At 42.5% G+C, this 27,430-nt stretch overlaps 1 protein-coding gene across 1 annotated transcript; it reads left to right on the plus strand.

The window, feature by feature from the left end:
• Positions 1 to 8,214: 8,214 nt before the first annotated feature.
• On the plus strand, positions 8,215 to 16,971 carry LOC139041532 (uncharacterized). Its single transcript, XM_070494182.1, has 2 exons — positions 8,215 to 8,778; positions 10,766 to 16,971. Exons 1-2 carry the CDS (start codon positions 8,215 to 8,217, stop codon positions 10,829 to 10,831), a joined length of 630 nt encoding a protein of 209 aa, XP_070350283.1. The 3' UTR covers positions 10,832 to 16,971.
• The last annotated feature ends 10,459 nt before the right edge of the window (positions 16,972 to 27,430 follow it).

A 27,430-nucleotide genomic window follows, 5' to 3' on the forward strand; every position in this document is an offset into this window, starting at 1 on the left:
CTGTTTCTATTTAGTCTTATTGACAAGGATGGAGAAAAAGGCATTTGCCAGGTCAACAGCTGCATATCGGGTACCAGGATGTTTTAATTTGCAATAAAACCACATCTGGTACAGCAGCTACAATTGGAGTCACCTGGTTAAGGTTACAATAATCTACTGCCATTCTTCAAGATCCTTCTTCCTTCTGCACAGGCCAAATAGGCCAACTGAATACAGGTTGGTGGAAATCACCACCCCCTGAATTCTTCAAGTCCTTGATGGTGGCAGTAATCACTTCGATCCCACCAAGAACGCAATATTACTTTTGGTTTACATCTGTTTTCCTAGGTAGAGGCAGTTCTAGTGGCTTCTATTTCCCAACATAACAGCCCTCACTCCACAGGTCAGGGAACCAATGTGAGGATTCAGCCAGCTGCTAAGTATGTCTATTCCATATGTATATTCTGGAACTGGGGAAATAACTGCAGGATGGGTTCAGAGACCCACTGGGCCCACTGTGAGAAGGATGTGAGCTCAAACTCCACTCATCATCTGACATCTATGGGTCTACCTCGCTGGTGGACATTTTGGGTTTGGACATTTTGGACCAGTGACATTTTGGGTTTCTTGGAATTAGCGTCAGTTCAGAGCCAGTGTCCAGTAGTCCCCCAGAAGCTCTCATTATTTCCTTCTCCCCAGTGAATAATTATCCTGGTGAAAGTCTATAGGTCCATTTGGGGAAGGCTAGAAGAAAGATTAACTGTATAAGTTTTTGGTAGTGTCGTGGGGTCCTTCCTCAAGGGGACCCAGTCTCCCCTTCATTCAAGGTGTTCTCAGTTTTCAAACTGACTCATGTCTAGAAATTGATTGAGGGGCCATGACTCCCTGCTTTTATGATTCAGGTTAGACTTTTTGTTTACCTGACCTAGAACTTTTCTGGTTATACAGATCAAGTAAGAATTTGTAGGCTTCACATCTATTTCACTAGGAACACGATGATCAATGAGCCAACACCATAGGTCTACCTGAGTCAGACTATTCTGATTGCTCCTCTGTTGCTGCTGTCCAGTATGGTAACAATGCCCACCTTGCCTTTAGCAGTTGAGTTCAGCCACTTGGCCCCTGCCTCTCTGGGATCCAATTACTCCCATTACATTTATATTTCCCAATTCAGTGACCAGTTCCCACTCTGAGGTCTGGTCTACAGAGAAGATCAATCATAGAGCTCTTCAAGGATGGCAGGGCGCCCCTCACAATTTCTCACAGTATTGGGGAAAGGTATGACTTCTGGACCCTCCCAATGTGGGTGAGCAGGTCTTAAATGACAAACCCACTCAAACATTCCAATCTCCCTAAGCCTTTGAATCCTTTCCTCTACAATAAACCAAGGCAGGTCCAGCCTTTCCAGTTCACTCCGTGTGGGCCACCTTTTTTCCATGTTTCAGCCAACCAACTGATCAAACTGTTAGAACTCCTTGTAACTCCCCAAGATGTAACATTAAATGCAGAATCACTATTACTGGGCACATATCCATAAATTGGGCCTCATCCAACTTTACGTTCCTGCCACCATTATCTCGCACCCTTAGCATCCATTCCCACACCTGTGCCCTGGATTTCTGTCTGTATAAATTAGAAAACTCAGGTAGTTCTTTTGGAGTATAGTGTACATCCTCATGGGTCACACTTTAGGGGCCTGCTGGGACTTGAGGCCAGGTATAGGTCTAGAAGGAAAGAGGGGTGGTGGAGGTGGGTCCTGTGGAGAATTAGCATTGTCTTATATGGCAACTGCCTCAGGGGAGGCCATTATAATTTCCTTAGGTAAAGCAGGGTTAATCCCCTCAGATTAACCCATCCCCCCATCCTACTGGGAGTGAGGAGGCCGCTTCTACTGAGGTGAGGAGGCTGCTTCTGCTGTGGGGGAGGAGTCCCCTTCCACTGGCAAAGAAGGCTCACCAGCATTAAGAGACTCAGTGTTACTAGCTTCATCAGGGTCTTCCCATACAGCTCCATTCCAACTTTCAGGGGCCCACTCCTTCCCAATCAACATCTTCACTTTAACAATTGACAGCCTGTGAGGCTGGGGGTTCACTTGCACTGTAATTCAGCCAGTCACAGGGTGAGATTCTGCGTTTGATTTTCAGCAACCTCAGCCCTGCAGCTATAAGAAACAAAGGTCTTGGGGCCCACCCCATGGCTGAGTGGTTAAGTTCGGGCACTCTGCTTCGGCAGCCCAGGGTTTCACCAGTTCGGATCCTGGGCGTGGACACGGCACTGTTCATCAAGCCATGCTGAGGCAGCATCCCACATAGCACAACCAGAAGGACCCACAACTAGAATATACAGCTATGGACTGGGGGGCTCTGGGGAGAAGAAGAAGGAAAAGAAGAAAAAAAAAAGAACATTGGCAACAGATGTTAGCTCAGGTGTCTCCTTCAGGGTACACATGGAAGCTCTGAGGTCATTTATGCAGTAGTTGGGCTGGGAATTAGAATCTCTGGACTCATCCTCTTCTTTCACCACTTTGTCCAGTGATGTTAGGAGCAACCAGGTAACTCATTGTATTCATTAGTTTTCCAAAAATGTTCAGAAGTATCATGTACACCGTCACCTAGACTCCTGCATCTTAAAAGTGGTTGATTAGGAACAGCCAGTTGAGATATTTTCTCTATAGCCAGATCACACCATGGACTATCAGTGCTCTTTACTACTGGAAATAGTCATTAGCTTCTTTAAATCTAATAGATTAGCAAGCCAATTCCAGAAACTCCAGAACCAATTCATAAAACCTATATGTAAAATTCTGTTCCTCTAGCACCACTCCCACTACCAAGATCTGTATTAGTCAGGGTTGTCCAGAGAAATTCCTTATATGTGTTATAAGGAGTTGTCTCATCTGATTATGGAGGGTGAGAAGTCCCACAATCTATCATTTTCAAGCTGGAGACCCAGGAAATCCAATGGTATAGCTCCAGTCCGAGAGAGAAGGCCTGAGGACCAGGAAACCAATGGTGCAAGTCACAGTCAAGGTTAGGAAAAGACCAATACCCCAGGTCAAACGGTCTGGCAGAGAGTGAATTCTCCCTTCTTCCGTCCCTTCTTTCTTGTTCTATTCAGGCCCTAAACAGATTGGGTGATGCCCACCCATATTGGGTGCTAGGGGGGCAATCTACTTGGGTCAGTCTACTGATTCAAATGCTATATCATCCAGAAACACTGTCACAGACACACTTTGAATGTTTAACTAAATAGCTGGGCACTCCTTGACCCTGTCAAGTTAACACCTAAAATTAATCATCACAGACATGAAAGTTTCGCACTACATTCATTTTTTTATTTTTTAATTTGCAAAGCCATACCTTGTTTTGGATCTTACTTTTGTTCTAAGAAACTTCTCAAATTTTGACCAAATGCTATAAATTTGTTAGGGAAGCTATTTCCCGTTCAATAGCCTTTATTATTCAATAAAATCTATTTTTCACTTAAGGCCTTTCACCTAAAAACACAAATGAATAAATAAGAATTAGCATAGCAAAGCATCTGCCTGTGGATCTACTTCAAAACGTGGCTTGACTTGACTCTCTTAGTGGCTGCTTTTGTTGAATAGAAGTTCATAATTTTAATGAAGTCTGGTGTATCAATATTTTTAAGTTAGTGCTTCTGAGGCTTTAAAAGCAATATTTGCCTACCTAAGGCCATGAGAACAATCTCCTTTGTTGTCATATAGAAGTTTAATATTTCACCTTTCACATTTAGGTCCGATCCATCTAGAATGGATTTTGTGTAAGGTGTGAGGTAAGAGTCAAGATTCTAGTTCTTTTTTTCCATATTGGTATCTAATTGACCCAGCCTCATTTACTTAAAAGACCAACACATTCCCCATACTGCAATGGGACCTTGGCAATAGGTAACTGTCTGTATAGGAGTAGGTCTGTTTCTGGACTCTTTATTCTGTCCCACTGTTCTGTTTCTCTGTCTATGCACCAACATGACACTGCCTTAATTATTGTTCAAGGATGAAAAAAAAACAAATAACATGGGAATAAGGGTTAAGGAGAAGATATATTACTATCCTGCATCTTAGGAGCTTACAAATGTTGGGCAAAGACCAAACATGAGGGGGAGGAGTGAGGCAGGATGGGATTTATAACTTCCGGGTAAGCACTGGAACTCTGGCGGGTGCAGTTCTAAGACAGAGAGTACGACACACGTGGGTTTGCTCCTGTTGAGGGCAGGCTTGGTCTTGTCAGCCATTGAGCTATATGGAGTAGATATGAACATTGAAACTCAAGATTATAATGTGCTCTTGGACAATAATTTCTAGAAATAATTCATACCAGACAAATTTCCATCAAAATATAGGACAAATGTATGCTATAAGTGTGAGAATAATTGAAATAGTTTTTCTTGGGTTTGATATTTGATGTAAGTTTTTTTATATATCAAAAGCCAACTAAAGGCAACTTAAATAGTCAAGAAAAATGTAATTGGCTAGCTTCATTGTGGTTCATCCATATGTTACTCTATACAACTGTTAGATATTTTATAACAGAATGATTAATTGCATGAAAAAATTTATTATCTACTAAGTTAAAAAAAAGCTTTCTATGGAGTAGCAGATACAGCATAATCCCAAGATACATTAAAGAAAATGTATTTTTATGCATTGATAAAAAACTAGAATAAACATACCTAAGTATTTGCAGTGGTTATTTCTGGGTGATAGGATGAGAATATTTTTATTTTCTTTTTTATACTCTTCTGTATTTCTTCAAGAACCAGTAATATTTTAATTATTATAAGAAAAATAATTTTTTCCACTTAGTTCTACATTCATCCTTTCTGTCTTTATGTCACTGGGCTAATGTATTTACCAATGATATTGGACATACCTGAACCGTATATGTAATTATGCAGAAAAAGCATGAAAGGCAACCATTGAATAAAATTATAATAGAATAAATTTCAAATTTCATAAAACCGTCTTGCTCTTGATTTATTTTAGCTCCTTTCTAATTTCCTTCAGACACATAGTTCTTCCTCATTTGCGTGGGTGACTTAATCTGTTTTAAATTTCTGTGGGTGGACAAAAGGTGTCTCAGAAAGAAGTAATGACAATAAATGCTTTCAATATTAGCAGAGACTAAATAACAAGGCTGAAATCTAATTCCTGTGCAGTCCCTTTTGTAGCCAAACTAAGTTTCCCATGCTGTAAGAGAGAGGCAGACAGCTCGACGGGCTGGCATGGTAGTGTCAAGCTTCTCTCTCAGACATTAACACCTTTCCACTATTTCTCTTAACACGGAGCAGTACTCAATGCAGGAAAGATGAAGTTACACACAAAAAAAGTTTAATATTTAAAATATTTATTTATTGCTTTGTCTCTGAGAAGATGTAAGGTATCTTAAGAATTTTTAAAAATTAATTTCAAATGCATCATCTGAACCAGACAGGATATAGACACCACTGAACCTAAAGGAAAGCTTAATGAAATGCCTGGTGCTCAGAAACCTGGAATCAAGCCTGGAAGTTTCTTTTCTCCCTGGTCCTCTGGGCATCTCTCTGGAGCCCCAGCACTCTGCACTTGAGCCCTGTTCTTCACGTCTTCCATTGTCACGAAAACTCATGTTGGGTTCCTTAGAAAAAGGAGACAACTCAGAGAAGTGGATGGGTGGGGCTGGATTTGAGGGTGATTTGAAGAAGAAGAGAAGACCCGTTCTCTATAGCAAAGAACTATAATTAAACCACTCTGTTGGGTTAAGACTTTGTCACTACAAAACTCCTGTAAAAAATATGAGCATGTTTCTTGAGAAGCTTAGCACGCCAACCCTATTACACCTACTAACAAGGACAATTTCACTATTCTATTTACCTATTAACTTAGAAATTGTGATGGTTAACTGCATATGACAACTTGACTGGGCCACAGGTCAAAGATTACTCTGGGTGTTTCTGTGAGGGTGTTTTCAGATGAGTTTAACGTTTAAATTGATAGGCTGAGTAAAGAAGATTGCTCTCTCTAATGGGGGTGGGCCTCATCCAATCAGTTGAAGGCCTGAATAGAACAAAAAGGCTGACATTTACCCTGAATAAGAGGGAATTCCTCCTGTCTGAGGGCTTTCAGAATCAAACTGAAACATCAACTCTCCCTCCGTCTCAAGCCTCCGCCAAACTCCATCATTGGCAGTCCTGGGTCTCCAGCTTTTCTGGGACTTGCCAGCCTCCATAATCAAGTGAGCCGATTCCTTATTTTGTATATATTTATATATATAAATATATAACATTTATATATTTATATATTATATATTATAAATAAATATTTATAAAATATAAATATATAAATATTTATATATAAATATATAAACTATATGTTTTATATTATATATTATATATTAAATATATATTATTGAACATTATTAATTTAATATTATTAAATATTATATATTATGTATATAAATATTTTTATACATCTATCTCGTATTGGTTCTGTTTCTCTGGAGAACCCTAACATAGATATCTAGAACATCATGGAATTAATTTCACACATACACACCAACTTTGCGCAGAGTTGGCCATCCAGGCCAGTGCCATGCACATGTCAGCACAGATTATACCCACAGGATAAGTGAATTCGTCTGATGGGCAGGAAAGAGGGGTGGCTGCAGCGTCTGTCCCCTGGGAGGCAGGGTCCTGTGTGCAGAGACAGATCCAGCCCAAGAAAGAGCTAAAGCTACCAGAGTGTAAAATAATTTTGATGAAAACATTTATGCTCTGAATTTTCAATCTCATTTCCCATTCAGTAGTTTTTAGGTCACCAAAAGTGAACGGAAAATGGATAAATGCAGTCTGTCTTGGAACATGTTTGTTCCAGGTGAATGCATCACTCCATTCAATGAGTGTTCAACTACTCAAATATTTTTGCCTAGAATTCTTTTTTTATTACTCTATTTATTTAAGCTTAAAAAAAAACACCCAAATTCGAATTCTTTTGTTTGGAATAAATTTGGGAAGAAAAAAGCCAAATCAATGAAGAATTAGGCATTTTTAAGTTTTTCTATTTGGATGTGTCAAATTCCAGGTAACTGAACACAGTAACATGCAGCAATGGTAAGTTTCAAAGGGCTGAAAGAGTTAGTAGATTTGCAAACCTCAAGATAAATCAAGCAATCAGCACCCTGAGATATCTAATTTGCTTGCATGTGATAATTAATATTTTAAAATACAAAACAATCTTTCAGACAGGCAAGTTTAGGGGCCAAAGCCAGAGGACTCGCGCAGTTCTTTTCGTATCAGCACAAACAGTTCACACACACGCAAAGCCGAGAGAATAACCATCAGACCCAGGTGATCCACTTGGATGACAAGAAAGAGGAATTTGCTCGGCATCTTCCGTATTATCTCAAGAGTTTACATAGAAAATGAAATGAGGAGAAATGTTTCGGAAACCAACTTAGCCCCCAGCCCCAAACCAAAATCGAACCCGGGATTTTTCCTAGGCGCCAGCAGAGCGACGGGCGGTGACGGGAAAGAGCCGGGCGCCTCTGAACGAACCCGGCCGGGGGGAAGGAGCCCTGGGCCGGGGAGGCCCCTCCTCTGGGCTTTCGGAAAGCTGCTGGAAGCGCCCTTTCCCCGCGGGCTCCTCCACCCGGAGGCCGCCACTGCGGGACGCAGGCGGGTGGGGGACAGAAAGGCCCGGGAAGGAGACCGCGGGGACGGCGACAGGACGCGAGCGCGGGGGCCGGGCCGAGAGCGTGTCCCCGGGCGACGCCGCTGCTGTTGTCCCGGGTGCTGAAGAGCCGGGAACTTCCCGGGAGCAGCGGCCACTTTCCTCCCTCGGCGCGTGGGGTGGGGGTCCAGGGTGCGCACCTGCTCAGCCCGTCCTGGCCCCGGGCCCGGAGGCGCCGGCCAGATGCGGCCTCCCCGGCCCGGTTCAGGGGGAGGAGGTGGATGGGGGGCGGTGCGCATCGCCGGGCGCCCCAGACCGGACCCCGGGCGCCCCTTCCCCGGCCCTCGGGCGGCCCCGCGCCGCGCCCTCCGCTCCACCTGCGCGCGGACTCGGGCCGCCGGGGGACTCGGGCGCCCGCGGGCTGAGGGCGGCGGGAGCCGGGCAGGGGCGCAGGGTGCCGGGTGCGTGGAGAGAGCGGCCAGCGTCCCGGGATTGGGGGCGGGGGGGGTGGGGGGGGGGTTGGAGGAAAGAGCGCGCGGGGCATGCGCAGTGGGGCGGAGGAGGTGGCGATGGCCGGGGGAGGCGGGGGGGACTGCTGTTTATTTGCAGCTGGGCCAACTCGGCGGCGCAGGCGGCGGCGGAGCGCGGGGCGCCAGCGGCGGGTCCAGCGGCCGCCGCACCATGCCCGAGCCCGCCTCCGGGCAGCCGCCGCGCGCCGCCGGGGCCCCGGCCGGGGAGGATGCCAGACGCCCGGGAGAGGCCAGGGCAGCGGCGGTGGCGGCGGCGGGATGGTGGTGACCAGCTCTGCCCGAGGCGGCGGCGGGGACCGCGCGCCCTCCCGGCAGCGGGGCCGCGGACTCGCGCCGGCCGGGGCTGCGGCGCTGCTGGCCGGGGCGAGCTGCCTGTGCTACGGCCGCTCCCTGCAGGGCGAGTTCGTGCACGACGACGTGTGGGCGATCGTGAACAACCCCGACGTGCGGCCCGGCGCCCCGCTGCGCTGGGGCATCTTCACCAACGACTTCTGGGGCAAGGGCATGGCCGAGAACACCAGCCACAAGTCCTACCGGCCGCTCTGCGTCCTCACCATCGAATGCGCCCGGGCCCGGAGAAGTTGCGGCACTGGATTGAGGACGGTCTCTCTATCTTGCTGCCCCTTCCCCTCCACGCCTCCCTCCTCCCCCGGCGGTCCTTGCCAATCTGCTCCACGGCCCTCCGCCTCGCTTCTTTCTAGAGGCGCAGGTTGGGGAGTTGGGACAATTTTCCCAAGTCCCTGCGCTCTCGGCCGATTGTTCTCTCTGGAGAGAACTGACAGCAAGCTGAAGGAGCCTCATCCTCACTTGCCTTCCCCACCCCGGCCTCCACCCCCCGCCCCCCCCGCCCCATAGTGACCCAGAGACCCAGCCCCGGTACAGCCGGCTCCTGGGGGAGTGTGGAAGGGGAGCGGGACGCTGCTCCCAGGGTGGTGATTTCTGAGAGTCTTGTGGACAGCTTTGCGGCTGGTGGGACTATCTGAGCCCCTGTGGGTTAGTGCTGAATCACAGGAGGAGGTAGCTGGGATCTGCCAGCTGCCTGGGTTTGGGGGAAAAGGCAGAGGAAGTGTGAAAACTGTAAAGGGTCTGAGATTTTACCTTGCTTAGACGCAATTAGCCGACCACAGTTTTATAGATGCTGGCAGAAGACAGAAGCTGCCTGGGTCAGAAACTAAAAGTACCTCATGACTGTGTAACTCAGGACAGAACAGTCAGTATGAGCTTCCTGTTCAGTTTCTTCCTTTCACCCCCAAAGTCCCATGGGGGTGATGCAGAGGAGGGCCTGGGTGGGTAGTTCACCCACAGCACATCTGTGTCACAGCCAGTGCACCCCAATACTTTGAAGGAGATCTTACCCCAAACTTTTCCCCAGAGGAAACGTTGTCTTTATCATCCTGGTCAGGAAAGAAATCTGGCGTCTCTTGCAAAGTGAGACACTCTCTCAGACATCCTTGAAAAGATAGTCTGGGACAAGAGCGGTAAGAAGAGGTGCAGAAATGCGTGGGGAATTTCTCCCCAACAGGAAGCAGGAGTGGAGCCCACCCCACCCTTGGCTGGAGCCTGCTAGGCTGTGACTCTGAGGAAGAAAAGGATTTTCAGCACGTTCAGATCTTCCTCCTCTGGGACGGTGTATTGAAGCATAATAAGTGGGGGTGGGGTGGGGAGATCCTTCCTAAATGTGCAAGGCTGTCATCATTGTACTTCCTAAGGTCAAATCCACAACCACAGAGGTTCTATCCATGCCCTTCTGTTGGCAAACTGCCTTCCATTCATGCTGGTGGCCAGTTTTCCCTGAGGAGAGGTCACTTTTATTTCAGACAAAAAGACATACCCATGAACTACTGTTTTCTAACACATCCAATGGAGCAAAAGGACCTGAAAATACCCTGTCCCCATAGGAATTAACACACCCCCTCCTCCCCTCAGCACTCCAGCAAACTTTAGAGGTCTAAAGGACAGCTAGGTGACTGCTAAAACTAATCACTCAGCAACCAATTACGAGGAAGATATTTGGCGTTGATATGATCTAAGGGGTTTGTTTAGGGAAGGATTCATCCTGAGCTAACATCTGTTGCCAATCTTCCTCCTTTCTTTTCTTTTTTTTCTTTTTTCCCCAGAGCCCCTGTGCATGGTTGTATATCCCAGTAGTAAGTCCTTCTAGTTCTTCTATGTGGGACACCACCACAGCATGGCAACTGAGAGATGGGTGGTGTGGTTCCTGAGCCACCGGAGCAGCGAGAGCACCAAAGTTTAACCACTAAGCCCATCAGGGCTGGCTCCTATCTAATTTTTTAACTTTTGCTGACTTCTTTTTCTGAGGGCTTTCTTCTGGGACCTGCCACCTTCTACATGTGGTTGGTGATCTTCTGTGTCCTCAGTTCCCACACCCCTTCTTTGGAGCAGTTATTACTCTGAATACTAAGGTGACAGTAGTGACAATAACTACTCCTAAACCTGGTCATGGGCTCCTCTCTGTCAGCTCCCCTTCCGCTTTCTCCATGCTCTCACCCTCCCCTTTCCCTTAAAGCCATGTGAGGATGTCTTGCATGAAACTTGCATCTCAACCATGAACTTTGCTTTCTCCTCCAAGTGTGCTGTTGCATTTGCATTGGAGTCTGCGAATCGCATCCTTTGGTACTTCAGAGCCGTGGAGTGATGATGGTTTGCTGATTATTCCTGGTACTGGAGGAAATGCAGAAGAAGAGCATCAAAAGGATTAGGGGCCAGAGGGACTCTCCTTAGAGGTGTGAACGAAGACATGAGTGGAGCCATATTAACATACAGCCAAAGCAACCATTTCAGAGGAATTGCCTTGCACATCGTGTTTTCTCTATCTTCCAAATTGGACCAAACCACCAACACTCCAAGAAGTCAGTAAGGACAGAATAACCTGTTTGTAAGGATTTAAAAAACTGGACTTTGCTGATGACCAAATAGCTAACCAATCAATGCAGTACAAACCTAGCCTTACCTCATCTAGAACCAAAGAACTCTTCTTTAATACAACTCCCCTCATCCTCCCTTTTTTCCCGTAAAACCCCGAAGCTCCCCTCCTGTAATCAGAGCATATTTTGGGTTTCTGCCTGAATCTGTGTCTCCCAATTGCAATTCTAATTGCCCAAGTTAATATCTGCTATTTAAATTGTAGTGCCTTTTCCTCGGTCAACAAGGAAAAACCAGAAGAACCAGAAGTTGTTAGGGATCGGTTGAATGATCTAAGGAGACTATGGAAACCACTTATAAGCATTTGAGCCGTGATGATGGCAAGAGGTGGGGAAGGAGAAAGACCAGGGGCTTTAGAGGAAGACAGGAGACTGTGCTGGGTGTTTAGTGTTGAGCTGTGGATTCTTACAGGACAGTCTTGTAGAATCCATCATTTCGGCCACAAAGATGATAAATGAGCATATTTCAGTTTTTTCTTCCATAGATTTTAGCTTAAATGGTAATGAATGTGTCCATGAGTTACCAGAGAGAACTGGGTTTGGCTGGAAAGTATGGCAGCTAGCTCTGCCCTGAAACTTGCAGATCCCTGGGCCCCTCCAGCTCTATTAAATTAGCATTTATGGAGGACAGCTCAGGGAGTCTGCTTCATACCAAGCACACTGGGTGATTCTTAGATCCTCAAAAGTCGGAAGCTACTGGTTATGGTAATAGCTAACAGTTATTTATGTAGCATTTACTGGGTGCAGCATTTACTGTTTAAAATATTTAATCATTTTAATCCTCATCGCCATCTCAAGAATTAGGTACTGTTGTTATTGCTACAATTTTATAGATAAAATAAACTGAGGCACAGAGAGGTTAAGTGACTTGCCCAACTGACGCAAGTAAGAAGTGTCAGAGCCAGGGTTGCCCCTCTCCTGTCAGTCTGGCTCCCAACTCCATGCTCTTAACCACCACAGCAGGTGGCCTCTCTGAGGACAGTTAACTTTGAAGTCCTGTTGGCCTCATGGGATGGAACAGCCAGAGGAGTTAGCTTATAACATACTTTTATCAAAAGTGAAATTAGAGGGGCTGACCCTGTGGCCAAGTGGTTAAGCTTGCGCACTCTGCTTCGGCGGCCCAGTGTTTCACCAGTTCGGATCCTGGGCACAGACATGGCACTGCTCATCAAGCCATGCTGAGGCGGCATCCCACATAGCACAACCAGAAGGACTCACAACTAAAAATATACAACTATGTACCTGGGGGCTTTGGGGAGAAACAGGAAAAATAAAATCTTTAAAAAAAAAAAAGTGAAATTAGAGCCAGCCCTGATGGCCTAGTGGTTAAAGTTTGGCGTGCTCTGCTTCAGCAGCCCAGATTCGGTTCCTGGGGACAGAACCACACCACTCATCTATCAGTAGCCATGCTGTGGTGGTGGCTCACATAGAAGAACCAGAAGAACTTACGACTAGAATATATAACTATGTACTGGGCTTTGGGGAGAGAAAAAAAGTGAAATTATCTTTTCTTTTTGTTTTTAATATATAACTATGTACTGGGCTTTGGGGAGAGAAAAAAAGTGAAATTATATTTTCTTTTTGTTTTTAAACAAAAGTAAATGAGTGATTTAAGTGCACATGTGAAATATATGCGAGCATGTAGTGATTTGAAAACCCTAGATTTGTCCTCTGATAGCTTGGTCATAGGGCTTATGTCTTTTTGTTTTGACATTTAAGGTTGGGAGAGTTTTAATTTTGAAAAGCGGCTTCCTTGTTTGAAATAGCAAAAAGCTTTCATGAGAATTTTTATTGCTCTTCAAAAAATTAGGTTGAGATTGCCTGCCTGTGAAAGGACTTCAACTCCAGACTTAAGATATTGGACCTCAAAGAAGCATTTTATGCAAGTCTTTCCAGGTTGCTCTTCTTTCAATGGTGACACTCATATTGTAAACATTCTGGGTTATTTTGGGGAGTTTTTTGTTGCTTTTGTCAGGGTCTTTTGGTGGCATTTGGTTAACTAGATTCTTCTTTCAGCCATTATGTGCATATTTTTCAACTCATACTATACATCATAGAATAATAATATTTATAATGATGAACTGAGGCACTCCAAGATCCGGAATTATTTTCTACATTATCGCAAATGAAGACTCTCCCCTTGAGGAGGTTATATTCTAGTAGCAGGAGGCAAAGAATAAGCAAATGATGAATAAATAGTCATAGGACTCTATTGGCCTACGCATCCAGACAACAGACAGAATGGAGAGAATAGACAATATCCTAGAAACACACTAAAAGAGCATGTTTCTTGAAATGAATGAACAAGATAACATAGGATAATATAATATAGCGTCAAGGCAATATTGAGCAATTTGACATGCACACAGGAATGTCCACCACAGTGCTTCTTTCCTGGTATTTTCTATCACAGCTTCCCAGGAACACGCCCGCCCTACCCCTGGTTTGGACCTTCTTAATTCCCACCCTGAGCTGTTCTCTCTCCCTCAGACTGGCCAGAGATTCTCTAATCATCCACAAAGGCATTAAAACTCAACTCAGTTTATTTATGTCCTCTTCCCAGGGGTGGAAAGGAGACGTCCCTGTTGATTGGGATCATTAGAAATTCCCCAGGGAGACATGGACACATTATGTTCTTCCTATGTGTGAATATGGGTTTACCAGAAGCCCCGGGGAGCCATGTGTTTATAGGCACAGTTCCTGTTCTAGAAGGGTAACTACCTGCAGTGTTTACAGTGTACAGGCCCTTTGGAAATGGTCTCCAAGTGATTTTAAATAAACAGAAGTGAGTTAGAGGCAGTGTTGCTGAAGCATGTTATTTATTCTGGGTAGGCTCCCTGGAGAAGGCTGAACTGATGCTATGTTGAACTCCCTCCTCACAAGGAGAAGGTTTTCTGGGGAGCCTTGGTGAAGGGCGGAGAAAGGGGTGAGGAGGGAGGGACGGAGGGAGAAGGGCCTCTTTGCCAATGGGTTACTGTCCGTAAAACAGGTTGGGGAGAGGAGTAGGCTTTTTACAAACCTTCCAAGATCTGGAATTAAAATTTAGGGGCTGCTACTTAGGAACATCGCGATGACGTGGAACGTTAAAGTGAAAGAGACATTCAGAGTGTTTCAAGCGGGGCTTCGTAACTTGGGCTTTGGGGTTTCGGCTGGGAGGGAGGCAATCTTTGAAGTCCTTGAAAATATAAGCAAATTGTTGTTCATGTGAGCACATGTGCATTTTTCTGGGGAGAATGTTCTTAGCCTTCATCACACAAAGGAATCTGTAAGAAACCATCTTGGTCTTCTCTCATCCCCTCGGGAACAGCTGCTTTTATATTCCCTTCCAGGGAGTTTTTATATTCCCTTATATTCTCGTCAAGTGTTGCAGTCATTGTTTTTTTTAACCTGAGCTGTTTTTCAAAAAGGATTAAAAGAGAAAGATGTACTTTATCTAATGCACCAGGCTTCTGAGAGGGTGAAGAAGACAATACGTGTCTCTTCTCCTCTTTCCCTTCAGACACTGTGCCCATGACTTTCGTTGCTTTCCAGATTGTGTGCCCCTGAGATCTTTCCCGTAAAATGTCGCCCTCTCCCAGGAATGGTGCCTCTGGTGTCAGTGAGCTCATTACTGCCCCTCCTCCCTGGGCTGTTTTCCAAGGAGGTGGAGAGAATTTTACCTGGAGCCAAGGTCATTTGCATTCATATTCGCCACAGTCTGGAAGGTTCTCAGTCTGTAAGAGATTGCTATCAAGATTATTTCAAGAAGAAAAAATGTTTTCTTTTCCTATTACCTGGCCTATGTTTTAGTGAGAAATGAAGACTCAACCAAATACAGTCAGAGACTCATAGAACCGAGAGACCATCATTTCCAACTTCCAACTCAATACAATAATTATTCATTCATTCCACAAACATTCATTTAGAGCCGACTCTGCGTTGAGTGTGGAGGATACAATGATGAACAAGACAAAGTATGAAAAAATTACTCGTGATCCATTAAAAGGGACAGCTAAGGAGTTTTAAAAATTGGTTACATGCCATAATGAAGGTACATTCAGGGTGATGTGGGACCTGAGATACTTTCCTTTTTGGATGGTATTTCAGGTGGACTGTCATCGTACTTTGCCCAGACAGTTTTGGTTACCTAAGCACCTGTCCCAGTTTTTAAATATCAATTCTTTCTTTGACTGAGCCAAAATTGCCTCTTGGTTACCAGTATATTGAGTATAAATACCCAAAGGGTCAGGATGGTATACTAATTGCGTGAATTGAGCTGACTGTTGGGTTATATACTTTCGATTCAGGCACACTTTGCCTATTAAACACATGCCAATACTTTCCTCTCTCAAAGGAAATATACTTCCTTCTATTTTTCTTCTTCAGTCATTTTGACCTGTCTTTTGATTTCCCATGTTTAATAATAACATAGACTCACAAAACATTCCACTCTTCTCTTTACTGTAAGAAGAACAATAATGCATATGTAATGATAAATGATAGCTTCCAGTTGGGAACACAGAAGGATTTACAAGGACTATGGCAAATCATGAACAATGCCTAATCTAAATCAGTGCCCCATAATCTATCCAAACCGGCCCAGTGTTACAGTTCTTCTGACATTTCAAGACAAGCCAGAAGTAAGATTTTTTTGTGTGTGAAATCTGACTTTTAGATGTTGGCATATTAAACATATAACAGTTAATCAAAATAAGTTCACAGACTAGAACTGGCCTAGGGCAGCCTATTTGCCGCATCTGAATATACAATGCTCTTAGTAACTCCAAAGAGGAAACTTCCTCTTTTAGGGGTTGCTCAGAACAAATAAGTTCCTTCAGTATTTCATTCATGCATTCGTTCATTTATTCATTCATTCTTCCATCCATGTACTCATGCCAATATTTACTGAGTGAGTACTATAAGCCAACCACTGTGCTGAGCACTGCATATATGGTGGAAAATATGATAAAGACCCTGTCCCCCAGAGAATTTGCTCTTATTTTCATCTTTCATCTTCTCTATGCTGAGCCTTTTACCACAAACTTGAGCCTTCGAGAATGCCTGTTTCCTATTGTCATCACCTGATTTTCAGTAAATGGCCTAGTTGGTCTGGAAGACTTAGGCTGAAGAAGTGTAAAACGGTGTCAGTTCTCAGTTACCCTGAGGGAACCGAGCCTAAGCGTGGAGGTTTTAGTTGCTCTTCCCGGTAGTCCAGTCCACTGCCTTTTCCTTATTTCCTCTGGGTGGGCCACAGAGCAAGTGGGTTATTTCACACCATGGTCCATCTGGGTCAAGTCTCACTTCAGGGCAGATCCTATCCACCATTTCAGTTTTCTAGCCTTTGATGGGAGCAGGACTACTTCAATTTATTTCAGTGGGAATGAAAATTGGGTGGACAACACACTCCCTTTCCTATTCCAATTAGATTGATTTGTCATACTGTAGTCTGGGATGTTCAAAATCCATAGGTTATAAGTTATGCTATATCAGGTATTTAGAGTTAGCATCACCACATTACAAATCCACCATAATTATTTCTGAATATTCCAGTGGAAATGAAGATGGAGTGGTCAACAAGATCTCTTTTCTGTTCTATTTAGACTTATTTGTCAGGATATAACTTGGGCTGTTTAAAATTCTGTACATTGTAAGTTATGTAAGTAATCAGATTTTGGCAATTCTGTAAGGTCTAGACCAAAATGGCAGCCACTAACCACATGTGACTACTGAGCCCTTGAAATGTGACTGGTGCAAATTGAGATGCATTGTAAGTGTAAAATATACTGGATTTTGAAGACCGAGCAAAAGCAAAAGAATGTAAAATATCTTATTAATGATTTTTGATATTGATTGCACAATGATAATATTTTGGACGTGTTGGCTTAATTAAAATATATTATCAAAATGAATTTCACGTGTCCATTTTTCCTTTTTTTAACATGGCTACTAAAACTTTTAAAATTACTTATGTGGCATGCATTATATTTCTGTTACACAGCACCAGTCTAGACTTTCTCATTGTCTTTCTCGGTTGAGGAGATATTGGCATAACAGAAGAAAGTCAAGGCACAAGGATGAAGACTGGACTAGTGCTTTGGCAAAATGCTTTAGTGTGGAGACGTTAATAGATAAAATCTGTTAAGGTGTATGGCCCTTCCCAGACCATGCTCTCCACATGCACATTTTTCCCTACAACAACACTGATTCCATTGGTAATGTTATGACTTAGTAATTTTAAGACAAACTTCAGAAGTCTCTTTTTTCTTCATTTCTAGCTCAAGAAATTTTTTAGGAGATTGAATAATATGTTCCTTTTCTTTCTTTTTTTGGGGGGTGGTTCTTTTTTAGTTTAACTATAGTGATCTTATAATTCAGGGTATCAAGCGAATGGGAATTTCTGTAAGAGGGTTTTAGTAAACATTCTGAAAGTTGTGTTTTGCTCGTCCTGTTTATTTCAGCTGCAACAATGAATAAACTGTCTCCTGCCCTGAAGAAGTCCCTAGTGAGATAGTAACTAATAGTGCTGCCAGAGGCATGGTTGGGGAGGTTGGTTCCTAGTGGCACCATGGTGAGAAAAAAACGTTTACACCTGATTTTTCCCAAGTCTGATCACAAGGGAAGTCGTCTCTAGCGGCTGAGATTTTCACCTCCAGCCCTGCAGGACTCACTTTTGGATTATCATCTGCTCAAGAAGTGCCCAGCAGTGAGAGAGTAGAAGTATTTCGAGTTTGGATTGCATTGCATGTGAAGCAAGGAAAAAAACTGGTTCAGCCCCCGTCTTCCTGTCTTTTCCATGACACCAAAATTTCTTGAAATATAATTGTACCGTATTTCCAGTGATTTCCCGACAGTTCTGGAATGCAGAAAAAGGATACATTCTTAAATTTATAGAATAACTGGATGTTGGGAATAATTTTCAACTAATCAATCGAATAGCTTGTCTTTCTAAATGATAGAGTTTTCTCTTGGAATTTTAATAGTATTATAATCTCTTTACAGCTAATGCAGATTCACTGTTTTGGGTTTCTTTTTCGTCTGGCTAAACATATTTTTGACAGGCATGAACTCATTCTATTTCCACACAGTAAATATAATTTCACACTGCCTCGTGGCTGTTGGGCTGATTTATACCTGTGACAAAGTTGTCTTCAAGAATCATGGACTTGCTTTTATTATGTATTGCTTTCTGCTGTGCACTCAATTTACACTGAAGAATTGGATGAAAAAATAAGTACAAGTTAAATTGATTTTTTTCTCCCTGCTTGAAATCAAATAATAACTGCTGAACAGGAATAAAAAAGCCACTAAAATATTTTCTTTATCTTTATAAATAATATACTATAGACCTGCTTGCAATTTCCCTTTGTGATCATAATTGCCTTTACTGAACATCCAGGATGAACAGGGCACTTTTTAAATTATTAAACATCATTATCATTAGAAATATGAAAAAGACCCATAGTCTTTTATTGCAGAAAATTGATACCTAAGGTGCTTTAAGCAGCAAGCATCATTTGAGGTACCGACTATCAAGCTGACTCATTATTCTTGTTGTAAATTTATAGTTTACCTTTTCCTCACCCTGCCTTTTTATTCCTGATATTTATGATGCAGAAGTGTGAACGCTCTGACAGGACCATAAAAAAGTTATCATGGCATTCTTCAAGTTGGAATGACAGACTATGTGACCTAGAAATTATATTGCGAATTGTTTCATAAGAAGTCCAGTTATACTCTGGGAACAAAAATAAAGATATTGATTTATAAGGTAGAGATATTCTTGGTCTACAACCCTGTTGGTGATGCACTGAAGTGGAATTGTCTGGCCCCCTGTGCCCATCACAGTAACCGTAGACAGTCTACGCTAAGCCAGCCGGAATAGCTACCTATACATCTCAGGCGAGACGAAGACTCCCTCAGGGACACATGGGCATGACATTGTTCAGGAAATCGGTTCCCAGAGCCTTAACTTCCATCCTCACACTCTCCTAAAACTGATTTGCCTGAGAATGTATCCGTGGTCATGGCGCCATGATGATTCTCTTTTCCCTCGTCCCCGTTCACACTGAGTTTTTCTTCTTTACAAACATACGCCGTCATTCTCCCTTATCCAGAATCCTACTTACAACTCTGGTGTAAAAACCTGAGGCACAAGCGAAAGGATGAGTTGCAGTACTGGGGTCAACCGAAACATCTCTTTCTCCCAGTTTCTTGCTCAACAGGGTAAAGCATGGCATTAGAAATAGGGTCTTTTGGCCTATGTTGGGATGTTCTGAACTCAAAAGGCAAATGGTTCTCATAGGAATGGGTATCACAGGTTTATTTGAAGGTAAGACATGAAACCAGACTTAGTGACAGAAAGCACATCTGATAAGCAATTGGTTTGATAATCAAGACTGGCTTTGTCCATTAAGCTGATAGATACCTTTCAGAAATTGAACGACTTAAATCTCCACATTTTGATGAAAATAGTTAAAACATAATATTTGTATACATATAAATATATAACACAAGTATTATATTTTAAAATATTTTATTTATTTCTAAAGTATTATTTTGGCAAAGGTGTAGTGTAAGTAACAGAGTTTCCATTTTACAACCCATTCTAAGGTTATTAGACTGAGCAGGTATCTCTAAGTGATAGAGTAATAGAAATAAATAAAAGCTCTTTTGACAAAGGTAAAGCCTTATGGAGTACAGGTTCCCCCTTATTCACAGGGGCTGCCTTCCAAGACCCCAGTGAATGCCTGAAACCCTATATATGTTATGTTTTTTCCTATACATACATACCTATAATAAAGTTTAATTTTTAAATTAGGCACAGTAAGAGATTAACAACAATAACTAACAATAAACTAGAACAACTATAACAATATATTGTAATAAAATTTATGTGAACGTGGTTTCTCTCTCTCTCAAAATACCTTATTGTACAAAGTAATGCCTTTCCATCTTAACTAAGGGCTTATTGAGCACTATGGCTGTGACTTTTGCAGTTTGAGGTGCGCCAGCAAAACTAGCACAAATTTCCTCTTCCTTAAAACAAAGATCCATTTCAAAAGAAAGACAAAAGATCCATTCTTACCATAGTTCTTAGCAACCTCAGTACAGGATATTCTTTTTCTTTCCTTATACCTTTTCACTGAAAGGAAGCACCTTACCGCTTCTCTTCGGCATATCCAAATTGCCAGCATCACTACTCTTATGCTTCAGGGTTATTATTGAGTAAAGTAGGGTGGGTTACTTGAACACAAACACTGCGATACCGTGACTGCCGATCTGATAACTGAGGCAGCTACTAAGTGGCTGACGGGCAGGTACTGTATACAGCGTGCATACGCTGGATGAAAGGATGATTCACATCCCTGGTGGGACGGAGCAGGACTGTGTGAGATTTCATCATGCTACTTAGAACAGCCTGAATTGAACAATTATGAATTGTTTATTTCTGGAATTTTCCATTTAATATTTTTGGACCACGGTTGATTGAGGATACCGGAAACTTGGGAAAGCAAAACCATGGATAAGAGGAGACCACTGTATTTCCCAGAAACTAGGCAAATGAATGACTCTAATGACAGTTACAAAGCATTTTGTGACAAGTGGGTTCCAGTATTTGCTTTCAACAGAGGAATTGAGTTGTCAGCTGCTACAACATTAAAAATAGTTTTCAACAATAAATCACTACATGAACTTTGGCGTTCTGAAAGGAGTTCAAAGAAGGGAGTCATTGCTAAAACACAGCTCGCCCCATTCTCATATACATGGACAATCTATAAAGAAAAAATTGGGAATATCGTTGATGCTGCCCACTGTTTTGTTATAGCAATAAGGAATACTTACCCACAGATACAAGAGCTACAGCCCCCAAAGTGCACTGTTACATTTAATATTTAATCATCAAAATTTATCATGCATGAGTGTGTTTATGTGTGTGTGGTTTGAGCAATTCTGTATTAATAACAAAGGTAACAACAAGTTAATCCCAATTAAGTTTTTTTAACACTTGAAGCCTTACAGCTACAGGAAATTAAAATTTTTTTGATTTATATACATATTTATGATGTTGAGAGATGAAGTAATTAGTAAGAGATTTTCAAGCATAAATATATATTAAAGCAAGCTAAAATGCTGCAGGAGAAATGGAACAGAAATATTTCTTTTGGGAGAAAAGGAACAATGTAAAATATCCCAGCTATTAAACAGGAGCTTCTTCAAGTTTGTATAAATGAAAGATGATAGAGTTTCACAGCAACATGGCCCTTTGATCCCACTGGGGACATTTAACACAGTGATATTAAGGTTTTATTTTAAAATGTCAGATACACAATGAACTGAAAGTCCTTTCTATTTAAAATTACGATGCAAATTTAAATATTAACCTAAAGATGAGAGAGGATACATAGTTTTTTAAAATTCTCTTATAAGGCAAAAAGGTAAAGAGTTTCAGCTGTAAACTATACAATTTCTGACAGTGAGTCATTGGCCATATGTCACATTGCTTTAAATGCCAGCATTATACTTCTGACAAGTGATTTTATTTTAGTCCACGTGAAAATCCACGTTGAGAGCATCCTGGAGACAATTATAAGAAGAAGGAACCAGTAAGTAGGGCAGGTAACCATCTTCATTCAATGCTTGCAGAGAGGGCGTGCGTGAAACTGCGGGTGACCTTGGACAGGCTGGTCACAAGCTGATAGAGGGCAGGTTGGAGTACAAGGAAAAAAGAAAATTCCATTAGTAAAATAACCTTTAAAAAAATGTTTCAGCAGGCTTTAGTACTCAGTGAAAAGAATCGTGGGAACAGGATAAGAGGGGTGAAGGAGATTGGGAGCAGATATTCATTTAGGAAAGGATGTTAGAAGTGGCCATTCGCATTTGCAAGGTGGCAGAGGAGTAGGAAGAAGTCAAGGAAATTGTTTAGGGAGACGAAAATCACCCTGGGAAATGAAAAACAAGAAATGCACTTTCAAAAGCAGACCTCAAGTCAGGTTTCCAAGGAGGAAGAGAGAGAAAAAGAAAAGAGATGTGCTTTGTACAGAACATAAGGATAAATTATATTTAGAACAATTAAAGATCATGCAGGAAAAAAAGGAGTAAAAAGAAATAGCTGCCCTTTGATGAAATAGGAACAAAAAGTAGACCATAACTTTTAAAAGGAAGGATGAGAAAATTTTTGTAAAGAACAGCTTTTTTTTTTTGGTATTCGTGTGACTTCACTAGAGCATTTCATCTTCCATATTGATTAGACACTCGACAACTATTCAATCAATGCTGACTGAGTACAAGTCACTCTCCAGGTACTGGGAGGGTACGTGGATGGGCACAGACTGGTCCCTGCCCATGAGCTGTTTAAGGGCTCACAGGAAAGTAAAAAGAACATAAAAATAACTACACGAGCTAGCAGTTCATTGTGATACAAACCAGAACCTCAGCAGGGAGAGAAACTGGCTCCAACTTGGGAAAGCAGAGAAGAATTTATTCACTTACCCATCCTTTCCATAAATACGAATGCACTTGTTCCATACCAGCATGGACTGCTCAGGGCAGCAGGGACCCTGTCCCCGCCCACACCTCAGGAGGGGCTTCCTGAAAGCGCTGAGGGCATGTGAAGTTCACTCAGCTCCACCCAGCAACCTGGACATGGCGGCCCGCAGTTTGAGGCAGAAAGAATGTGTTGCCCATTTGCATGCGTTTTTCTTTAACCATGAGTTGACCAAGTCCTTTTTCTATTCCTCAGGGTCCCACAGTTTAGCATTTTGCTATAGTGGAATTACGTCCACCTGTCTTAGGGTGGCTTTCAAGGCTTTTCAGATTCTAGCCCCATTTCTCTTCCAGCTTTGCCTCCCGTCACCCTCCTTCTACACCCACACTTTCATTTACTCCATGCTCTTGTCACTTTATGCCTCCCCTTCTGGAAATATCCCCCTATTGTTTTAGACCCCGTTTCTATCGTCCTCTTGCTTCCTCTGCCTGGAAGGCATCTTTTGCTTTCTGGCCTTGAATGCAGGTTTCCTCCACTTCCGCATCCTGAAATGCTCCTCATCTGTCCTGAAGTTTCCTTCCCAGGCCAGCTCTTCCACGAAGACTCCAGGTCCTGCAGTCAAAATTACTCCTCTTCTCCTGACTTCCTGTGGCAATTATTTCTTCCCTCGACATCACATGCAGCCGCCTGGTATCACCTTTAATGCTCTCTTTTGACTCCACTCCAGACGCAAACTCCTAGAGACAGGCTGTGTCCCTCCCACTGGCACAGCGTCTGACAAAAGAAGAAACTTGGAAAAAGTTTGTTGACTGAAATAAAACACACAACTATTGCACATGGTGGTGCTCCACTGTGTGGGCCTGGCGTAGACTCACATTAGTTGATTACAAGCACTTAATTTTTCAGAGCTCTACTTTCCCCGTAATTCCCGGCACAAACTGGGATGTAGGGCAGATGCTCCATAAGTGCTTGGTGCTTGTATCTGGATGTCAGGAGTGGCTGAAGAGGCCAGATCAACAGCTCCTTCTCAGTGTTCACTCACATGGTAATTGGTTTCCATCTGACATCAGTGTTAGCAGCTCTGACACCATTTTCCTTTCTGAGTCTGCTCTGAGGGATGCTACAGTCTTCACAGCAGGGTGCATCGGGCTGGCACACTCTGAGGCTGCTCAGGCTTCCCACTAGCACCTAACTGGACTGTAGGGTGAGAAGCAGGGCTTCAAGGGCATCATGAAAGCACGAGCCACACTTGCCCAATCCGTGACCACCTCATTCCAGCTCACCACCCCCAGGAGCACCAGTGCAGGTCATGGTGCTGTCTGTGTTTTGTGTTATCCACATGTACGGTGATGGGCGTTCATCTGGACCCAAGCACCTCACTGTACTCCAGGCCCTCATTGCTGATGAGGCCGGTTCTCTGTTTCACCTTCAGGAGGCCTTGCAGGTGGTGCTGAACGACGTCCTCAAGGAGCCGTGTGTAGACGGAGCAGATCTGGGCTTCCCAGCTGCTCTGCTTATTCATGCCTTCCAGACTGTGAGTCAGAGCTGGGTCTTGACACCATGCTGACACCACACTCCCCTTGTCCCCTCCTTCCTGATCTCCTAGTTCCTCTCTGATTCATGGATCTACAGACTGTGAGTGTTCCAGCAGCAGCTCTGTGTAATAGCTTTCAGCTCTCTGTTCCCAACAAAAATATTTGTTCAGGGTTTTTTTGGTATAAGCCAGTAGAGAATTTCTTTTTATATGTGACTTGGCGTCAATCTATATGTATGCATGTAATTGAATTCCTTTTTATTTAAATTTATATTAGGTTTATTACACTATGTAATAAAGTCAATTTAAAGCAACATCCATGTGAACTTTAAATTAATAAAATAATTTCCTCAAACACTCAGTGAAGCAGGTTTAACGTTTTGTGGCCCCAGCCTCTCCCTCTGAAGTGGAAAGGAGAAGAGAGAGAGCCATCGAAGCTTACAGAGCATCTGTGTCGTGTATGTTCTCTCATTAAACACAACAATTACGTGAGGCTGGGGGTGTTCTGCTCATTTTAAGATGACAAACTGAACTTCAGAAAGTTTAAGAAGCAGCTTGTCCATGTATAGACAACTAGCAGCTGAGGGAATGTGGATTCAAATCTTGGATGACCTAGCTCCAACACCCACGCTCCTTAAACTGACTCTCATTTATAACTGCAACGTGGGCTTCTCTTATGAGGATAATTACCAATCTATTTCCCGGAAAATTATTATCTACTATTAATTGATAATTAATTCCCTGTTCTTGCTCTTTTCTCTGCTTGAAAAGTCACTCCTGCTCCCTCCTTTAGTGAACTCCACCTCGTCTTTTAAGAATTAGCTCAAAACGTGACGTCGTCTTTGAAGCCCTCCCCGAACCACATCCCACCTCTACTCTCGACAGAATTATTTTGTTCTTCCATTATGTAGTTCTTTACAAATGCGCCTTAATTTTAGGACTGTGTGATGTTAGCCACTTGTGCCTCTCTCTTCTCAACCACTTAGTTTAGTCACCCTGATACCCTGGAGTCCAGCATGGTGACTACACTCAACGTTTGCTCATAAAATACTTTCAAAAAATAATGGAATGGACAAATTTTGATGATGTAAATTGACTCTCCATAGAGAGAAGTTAAAATTAAATTAAATATCATAATCCTGTGCTGTCCTTCCCCAACTCTATGTAAAGTTATTCTTAAATTTATGTGACCATGGGCATCTGCCCAAAATAAGGGACAGCGCCTCTGCAGAGAAAAGCTCAGGGAGTTACGAGCGACACCTGAGCGAATAATGTTCGTGTGCTCCCTGGAAGGACGCCTGATTCCACTTTGTGAACCTCGATCTTTGGCTCAGTTTATTGACCTGCATCTGTACAATATATTCTCACCAACGACCCAGTGTCTCTGAGAAACACTGTTCTAAACCAGTTTAGACCTTGTGATATCCCATGACGTCCCTGATTACATGACGTGGTGCTGGGGAAATTTTAAATCAAGATAAGCCTACAGTCCCTGATTACAAAAGAGAATCAATCCTCACTCTTCGGTTTGACCTTGTTCCTTCAGGTTTTTCCAGCAGCTTGTTGTTATATTCTAGGGGTACCATGAGGCCTGAGGTGTCCACATCTGTCCCATAGCAAGCCATGTTATTGCAAGCATCTATTTCGTGTACCTTTCTCACCTTTAGGAGTGAAGGCCTTTCTAAAGGAGCTGAAACTATGGGATGTCTCCCCAGAAAACTGAACATCCACCCAATATTATGAATACAATTTTAGGGATGTAAAGAACCATAGTAGGTTAAAAAAAAACAAGGGTAATATGTCCCAACTACAGAACTACTGACCTTCACTTCAAAACAAGAGCAGCAGATGTGTGTGGCCCCTGCCGAAGGGGACAGCCCCATTTCCTGATATGGAAACACCTCTGTTAAAAGTAAGAGAAAGTTTTTGCAGCCTGGAAGAGATTTTAGAAATATCTCTTGAAAATATACTTAGAAATATAAATTTTACCAAACGAATACATGATCACTGAAAAAAAATTAGCAAGTACAGATAAACCACCCCAAAATAAAATTATCTATAGTCTCAAAGGCAAAGAGAAGTGCTTTTAATATTTTATTATGCATCTTTACTGATTTTTTCTATGTACATACACATTTTTACTAAAATAATTATAGTGATGATAATTACTGGTAATTATTAAGCGTTTAATATGCTCTAAGTGTGTTAGATGCATTACCTTAGGTAAAGCCCAAACAACCTTATTAGGTGGTTTCTATTCTTTGATCTCTTTTACACATGGTGGAATTGAGGCACAGAGACGTAAAGTAATTTGCTGAGAGTACACAGCTAGAAAATGACATTAACTGTGATTTGAACCCGCGGAGCCTGACACCAAAGACCAGGCTCTCATGGTGTGAACACTATTTGGAAATCTGCTTATTCACCTAAAAACTGATTTGAACATCTTCCCATGTAACTGAAAATTATATTCCTACACCATTTTGAAACAACTGTGTAGGGTTTATTTATAAGCATGTATCATAATTTATTTATCCAATGCCCTGCTACAGGGTATCCAACTATTTTAATCTGGAAATTATAAATCATTCATCCTGTACGTCTTGAAGCTAAATCTTTGCTCATCTACTTAGTGACTAGGTTAGAATAGAGTTAAATTGCTAGTAGACCTTATGTTTACAACTTGTTATTACTTAGCGACCCATATTTCTTCTTAGATTAAAAGAAGCTCGAACTTGTTTTTCAGGAGTGTGGACCAGTGTGGTGCAGGGGAATGTTTCCCTCCCACGACTTCTTCCTTCATCTGATGCTCACTTTGTTTCTGGGGACCTGCACAATGCTGGCGAAAGAGACAGGCATCACCATGTTGGGAGTGTGCTTGGTCTATGATCTCTTTTCCCTATCCCAAAGCAGGAGAAACTCTTAAGTTATTTTCCTCTTTTGATATCAAGTAGCAGAGAAATTTTCTGCAAACACTGGTTTTCAAATTTCCTTAAAAATATAGTAACAGAACTTTTTTTTCAAATGTAATCTCACAGGAGATCTCATCATAATCAATAATATTTACTAGTATAAATTTATTTTATAAACTCAAACTTTTAACATTTACTTATAAAATTAATAAGAAATACACAGAATTTTTTGGTGAACAAAAAATTTGTAATTGAAAAATACCTGTTAGCTGCAAACTTATATCTGTATTCAATTTCTTTCCGTTTTTGTTTTAGTTGCACAGAACTGAAAAAAGTTGATTCACACAGGTAAGTTGTGGCAAAAGGTTTTATAGCTTACCATGAAATTCTGAATAGTTTTCAA

Source organism: Equus asinus, chromosome 22 (genome assembly GCF_041296235.1).
Source record: "Equus asinus isolate D_3611 breed Donkey chromosome 22, EquAss-T2T_v2, whole genome shotgun sequence".
Classification (NCBI taxonomy): domain Eukaryota; kingdom Metazoa; phylum Chordata; class Mammalia; order Perissodactyla; family Equidae; genus Equus; species Equus asinus.